Source organism: Sinocyclocheilus anshuiensis, unplaced genomic scaffold (assembly GCF_001515605.1).
Source record: "Sinocyclocheilus anshuiensis isolate Anshui unplaced genomic scaffold, SAMN03320099.WGS_v1.1 scaffold212, whole genome shotgun sequence".
Classification (NCBI taxonomy): domain Eukaryota; kingdom Metazoa; phylum Chordata; class Actinopteri; order Cypriniformes; family Cyprinidae; genus Sinocyclocheilus; species Sinocyclocheilus anshuiensis.
In genome coordinates this window covers 375,482-382,329 of record NW_015558566.1, presented here as the reverse complement: position 1 = coordinate 382,329, position 6,848 = coordinate 375,482, and the positions used below count along the sequence as shown (strand labels likewise).

Genomic DNA, 6,848 nt, shown 5'->3' with positions numbered 1-6,848 from the left:
GGGGGGGGGGGGGGGGGATGCTAATTATCCATTAAAGTGAGATTTGTATATTTATTTGTACGTCTGTGTATTTTTTATTAATTTTTTTGCTTGATTTTTACATTTATTTTTAAGTTTAAGTTTAATTTAAGTTTCGATAAGATTTTAAGACAGTTTTGACAGAAGTCTCTTATGCTCACCAAGGCGGCATTTATTTGATCAAAAATACAGTAAAGATATTTCATTAAAAAAAAAATTTTTTTTATTATATTATTAACTGTTTTGTTTTTTAAAATATTTTATGCCATTTATTCCTGTGATTGCAAAGCTGAAAAAGATTTCGGCAGACAGTACTCCAGTCTGTAGCGTCACGTGATCCTTCAGAAATCATTGTAATATGCTGATTTGGTGCTCAAGAAGCATTCTTAGTATTAACAATGTTGTCCATAATATTTTTGTGAAAACCATTTTTTTCAGGATTCTTTGATAAATAAAACATTTCAAAGAAAATTTAAGAAGAGCATTTAAAATAGTTTTTTTGCAACAATATAAATTTATTTATTGCCACTATTGATCAATTTAATGCATCACTGCTGAATAAAATAATACATTTCTTTAAAAAATAACTTATATCAAACACAAACGCATTTCAACATAGGCTATTATTCTTGGGATGGAAAGGAAATAATGTCTTTGCTCCAGAATCATCACCAGATTTAAAAAATCCACCAAAAAAATCCCAGTTTAACCTTTGCTTACTGCTAAGGATTGTGGATCCCAAAGTCAATATATATTACTCTCTTAGGGAGCTTACTTTATTCTCTCTTATGTATCACTCTGCATTTTCCACTTTATTTGCCATGTTCATCTACCACTACCATATCCATCGTCCCACTCTCCTGATACTATGTATTGTAATTGCCCATGCCTTCATCCATCCGTCCATCCATCTCTCTACACCTTCAATTCATCATTGCAGCCCTGTGTATGGCTAGTCTAAGCCAACTTGTATGTATGTGTGTGTGCTTGTTTATGTATGTAACCTTGGACTTGGTTTACCAGTATGATGCTCCCTTTTTTGTTTGTGAAGGAAAGAAAGAATGAGTATGCTGCTCTCTAATGGAGCCGAGGCACTGTCTCTGCGTCCTTCAGTGCTTTTGAGAGCGCTGTTCACTTCAACGCACTGAGAGTGTGAGCGAGTGTGTGTGTGCATGTACATGTGTGGATTTGTCTGAAGAGTCCTCAACTTCTTCGTCTTCATGGTCAGGCTAATGCAGTTGGGACTATGTCAGCATGTGTTAATGTGCCTTTCCACTTAGTTACCACAGAGATACATGCTGCCCAGAGAGGATACAGAATATAGGATGAAATAGAAGATTAGAGACAAAAATTCAAGAGGGAATAAGCACATGAGATGAGAGATGGATGGGTAAAAAGGTATATGCCAAGGCTTCAGAGACATCAGTAAAGTTTCCCTCTCAATCACTGTCATGGTGGAGAGACCCCTGAAGATCAAGCTGATGAATGTGTGTTTTATATTATATTTCCAAACATAATATACACTGTTCAAAAGTTTGGGGTTGGTAAGATGTTTTTAACGTTTTTGAAAGAAGTCTCATATGCTCATCAAGGCTGTATTTATTTGATAAAAAATACAGTAAAATTTTGAAAATCTATTGAAATTTAAAATAACTTCTATTTGAAATATTTTACAATTTAATTTATTCCTGTGATGCAAAGCTGAATTTTCAGCAGCCATTACTCCAGTCTTCATTGTCATGTCAGTGTTGAAAACCGCTGTGCTGCTTAATATTTTTGTAAAAACCATGATACTTTTTTCCCAGGATCTTCTGATGAATAGTATAAGTTCATAAGAACATCATTTATTTGAAACACATTTTTTTTTATTTGTAACAAAGTAATACTCTTTAATGTCACTTCTGATCAATTTAATGCATCCTTCATGCATTAATTTCTTTTTAAAAATCATCATTTACTCACCCTCATGTCATTCCATATCTGTATGACTTTCATTCTTCAGTTTTGAATAATGTAATGGTCTTTTTTTTTTAAACATTTAATTACAATGAATAGAAATAAAAAAAATGAAGCAAAAGCTCATGAGGATGAGTAAATAAATGTAATTTTAGTTTTTTTATGAACTATCCCTTTAAGCAGAAGAGCTTACTAAATATGGCTAAACATCTCTGTTTAATCATTACTGTTACCTAATTTTTCATGTGTGTTTATGTGCTTATCTGTTGTTTGCAGCCATTGGGTGCAGGGGATTATTTAGAAATCGCACGGCAGTTTGACACGGTCATCATACGGAATGTTCCTCACTTTCGAGTCGAAATGAAAGACCAGGCTAGACGCTTCACCACACTCATTGACAACTTTTATGACCAAAAGGTAACGACTCTTCAAAACACATACTAACTTTGACATCCTTCAAGCACATGCAGGCCTTAAACATGTCCATCGGCAGAACCAAAAACACTTGTTATTCATGTGCAAAACTAAAAAATACATTTGTTTCATAATAACTTTGTCATTCTTTGTTAGCACCACCAACCTATCGACATGGTTCAATTATGTGTTTGAACTCTCAGGTTAGAGTGGTGATATTGGCTGATGCACCATTACACCGCCTCCTTGATCAGGGACCGATGACTGGAGAGGAAGCAAGAGATCGCCTAATGATAGATGAACTCGGCCTTACCGATGTAATGACAACACCGTAACAGTGCCACCTATTGGCATTACATTATAATTCTGAAACTATACATAAACACTGAAAGCACACGTTAAAGCAGCACTGTGTAACTTTTTCTGTGTTCAAAATTTGTTAAATGTATATAATGAGCGAGTACATCATGAATTCATCTTCCAAACCGCGTTTTTGTCTTATTCCGAATCACTACGGTACACTTATAATAAGTACTTCTATTTGGACTATTGTAGCCTGGTCGGGTCGTCGCCGCTGCGGAGTAACACATACCTGCGTGAATCGCCATAGACATAAACTTAGAGAAGTAGCTCCGGATGGAATGTTCTTCCGCGGGATGTGTGCAGTTCTGTTTATTAACCGCTAGAGCGCCAACAGTTACATAGTGCTGCTTTAATGTTGCATGCATGTAAATATACTTAGTCATGTGTAGATAAAATCTCTCTGGTTTATTTTAATGAGCCTTGGTTCTTTGCTAATTCCTGTAGAAAGACATTTGTAATCGTTCATCAGACCTTCTTTTATTTTGCTCAGGAGGCCAGTGAGCGGCTGACATTGTTCACAGCAGATGAAGAGGTCTTTGCCTTCCAGAGGACAATATCTCGCCTCACAGAGATGCAGACCGAACAGTACTGGCTAAGTGGGGATCGGAGTCAAACATGAACTGAAACTCCCTTGCAGTAGCCAACTACCTCTTAATAGAGTCTTTGTCGCCTCCAAAAACATTTGAGATGGTACATTTCCATTACCAAAAACAGACTCTAAGCCTTATCTTATTACTTTAAAAGCAAGTGGAATTGTCCATATTCTCACATCACTATTAATATGTAAAACAAAATATGGACTGCAGGAGGACAATGCATATGTTGCAAAATAAGATGATGTGTAGCACCCTCTAGTGGATCGTGTATTCTGTTGTATTTAGAGGGAACAATATATTTATATTGAAATGTTTGATGTCTAATGTGAATTTATGCAGTTATGCTTCCTTAAATATCAAAGCATATTTACATATTTAAGGAATAATAATTGCTATAAAAAACAATATAATAATTTACATAAAGTAATAATTATGAGATAAAAGTTAAAATCATAAATTATGATTTACCAAAGCGGGTTTTTTTTCTTGTGTGGTGAAAATGAGCTTCCATTCCTAAATTATTAAAATGTTTATGAAAAAAAAACATTAAACATTGGTTGTACTGGTTGTGGTAATGTTAATGAATCTCCACAAACACATTTTATTCTATTTTATGTGACTTTATTATTTGACTTTATTTGACTTTACTTTTCATTTTTAAATTTTTTATTTAATTTTACTTTATTTTGCTTTGTTTTGACCAACCATGATGAGCATAACCTCCAAAAACGGTTATTAATCCAGTTTCTTTAAAATCATAACATTCAAAGGGGTCTAGTTTCTTTAATTTCTCAATTTGGTCTGAAGGTGGCAGTAGAAGAGTTCTGTTGCTTATTCACACCCACGTGCTCTGTGTTATTGTTTTACATGACACAAGGAAAGCATATTGCATATTGCATCCTCACAGAGAGAACTAGACTTAGGCACCCTCACCTACAAACAATACATCTATTACCATATGCTCATAGAGGCTAAAGAAAAACAAGTATCATAAATACACGACCTTGAACCGACACATATCTACTATCAGCTTCCATATGACAATATGTAATCAACAGTGACATTATTACAAACGTAGTGTCTCGTGTACTGAGGAACGGTTTTAGACATTGACAAGAGCTAGTGTCTACACGGTTATTATTGTAGAGGTCACCTGCAGACTTTTCCATCCATGCAGGGTTAGGAACAAAGGAAAGGGAGACAGAAGTGGGAGGGTTGATTTAAAAGATAAGGAGTGAATAGAGGAGCAAACAGTGAAGATGTTACATCTTTAGTGACTGAATAAGAAAACAGTCTTCAGTGACACTTGTTGGCCATGTAATAGTATCACAGAATAGCACCACAAATCGTGCAATTATGTAATATGAATTCTGTGTTTTTTACAGGTATTTCCGACTGTGAACCTGCATAAATGTCATCTTGTATCTCGATTAATGCGATATGTCGATACATACAGGTGGAAGAGAGCATTCCTTTACAAAGATCGTCGTTTTCACCGCGCCCGAGAAAACACGCATCTCTGCAGGAACAAAGGCGTGCTCGTGTTTTGATAAGACGTCGCTGTGCTAGAGAAGCGACACGGCAGAGCCAATTTCTTGATTATGAATTACGTCATGTGCTTGAATAAAACGAGGCTGGCAGCAGGGGGCGTGTCATGAAGAACGAATTCACGCTGGGATTAAAGGGCCAGCGAAAGGCAAATACAAGACATGCCTCAACATTTGTCAGTGGCCCCAGAGCAAGTAAAACGAGCAATTTTCTTTTAATTAAATACCAATATTTTCGTTATTATTTATTAAAAGAAATGGTTCCAATCAAAATGTCAGTTACAATCATTATTTTCTTTCTTGGAGTAGAATAGGCAATTTTACATCCACTGAAAGTGTAATGTAATTTTAAATGCCAAGATCCAAGAAAGACAAAAAGAAAATAAGTAATAAATAAATAAATGTAGCCTCTCATTGCAGTCTATTCCAAGTACTGTGAAAATACAATTTTGAAACTGAGCTCTGCTTTTGCCATATTTGAAACATAATTTGTGGTTATGTTCAGTTAAGTGTTGCCTTTGGATGTTTCAGTCTGTTCTTCACAAAAAAAATCAAATTGGTTACCAGTCACATATGGGCTACTTTTGTGGTTCTATTACTTTCTAGAATGTAGGCATTTAATAGCAACAAATCTTCTCTTCTGTATTGTGACGTAACAGATCTGTCGCTTGTTGATTGGATTTTGAGAAGTGGGCACTGCACTCAAAAAATGGGGAAAGATGAATGGGTTTTTACAGGCGAGTTTAAGCAGACTTAAATTATTGGAGAAAACCTGCCTAATTTACTAGAGAACTGTGTTGTTTCCCCAGAAGATCCAGTTATGACATTTTAGGTCAAATAAATAAATAAAAATAAGATCTGTAACATGCATTTCCAACATAGGGTGAATTTTAATTTCAAACCACCATACGGACATGTTTCAAAAAGAAGACAATACTGCATTGGAACAGTGGAGAAAATGACAACATTTCTGATGAACTATTCCTTTACGATATTAGGCTACTTATCAGGCATCTGATTATAACAAATTTGTCACATTAACTCTCTTAATACTGTACTATTGGCTAATTCTGGTTACCTGAAAATGTTGTCTCTAATCTATAGCACATTCCAGATAATATGCCCAGATAATGTTGTTTGCATGTCTGAACTACAATTTCTAGCAACTGAATCTATATGTGGAAATCCGATAAACTGATAGGGGCTCTCAGTGCTTGGAGTGACTTGTTTGAACATGTCCTCTAGCCTGCTGGCAGCTGTAATGGGGAGCAGTGGCCCTTTAAGAGGCGATCCCGTGCGCGGAATCTAGGGGGCAGGTCCCTGTCAGCGGTAGAGGCTGCCCTTCCCTTCTCGCCCTCCTCCAGTCACTCAGTCCTAAATTGAGCTCGTTTGAGTGCTGACAGACGATTAGAGTAGATAGTCCTCCTGTGCCTTTAGATAGATAGGTGCAGAGAGAGAAAGGGCTTTCTGGATGGGAATTTTCCGCAATGTACCGTTCGTGACATCGAGGCACTGGCGCGCGCTCTAACAAGACACTGTCATTAAGCGATAGTTGCGTCTCTACCTTTAATTGTTAAAGAGACTTCGGAATGCGAAGAGACATCGGGTCAAACTGGCAAATAATACAAAATGATCAGTTCTGTCTACGAGCACGCGTAGTTCTGTCCTCGTTATTGTAGTTGTCTTGATCTGACATAACGGCGTTTTGATTCTAGCCCACTCTGACAGTTCAGTTCTTTTGTCACTACAGTGACTTGCTGCTTGTGATGGTAGTGTGCAGTGACGTTGTGGCGCTTTGTCCGTGGCTACTGGCGAAGTGCGCTGGAGAGATATAGTTGTATTACATCAGTGCACCAAGTGACTGGTGTGCGACACAGAGAAGAGAAAGGGCTCTGGCTGAATGGTGCGTGTTGAGGTATTGCATTTTGCATTCTAATATTATAGTGTATACGCA

General features: G+C 36.6%; 2 protein-coding genes across 3 annotated transcripts in view; both read left to right on the top strand.

Annotated features, from left to right (window-relative positions):
- LOC107679503 (lactation elevated protein 1 homolog B-like) overlaps positions 1-3,630 on the top strand; it is a 26,233-nt gene extending 22,603 nt beyond the window's left edge. Inside the window, exons 11-13 of the mRNA XM_016475070.1 lie at positions 2,251-2,391; positions 2,592-2,705; positions 3,242-3,630. Of these exons, the coding sequence (XP_016330556.1) occupies positions 2,251-2,391; positions 2,592-2,705; positions 3,242-3,370 (384 nt within the window). The 3' untranslated portion in view covers positions 3,371-3,630. The remainder of the gene's footprint in view (positions 1-2,250; positions 2,392-2,591; positions 2,706-3,241) is intronic.
- A 2,638-nt stretch (positions 3,631-6,268) lies between these two features.
- LOC107679488 (forkhead box protein O3-like) overlaps positions 6,269-6,848 on the top strand; it is a 33,264-nt gene continuing 32,684 nt past the window's right edge. Inside the window, exon 1 of one of the 2 annotated variants that reach the window (XM_016475045.1) lies at positions 6,269-6,797. The gene's annotated coding sequence lies outside the window, so the exon portion shown is untranslated. Of the gene's footprint in view, positions 6,810-6,848 lie in introns of both variants that reach the window. The other variant, XM_016475044.1, reaches the window with a different exon arrangement.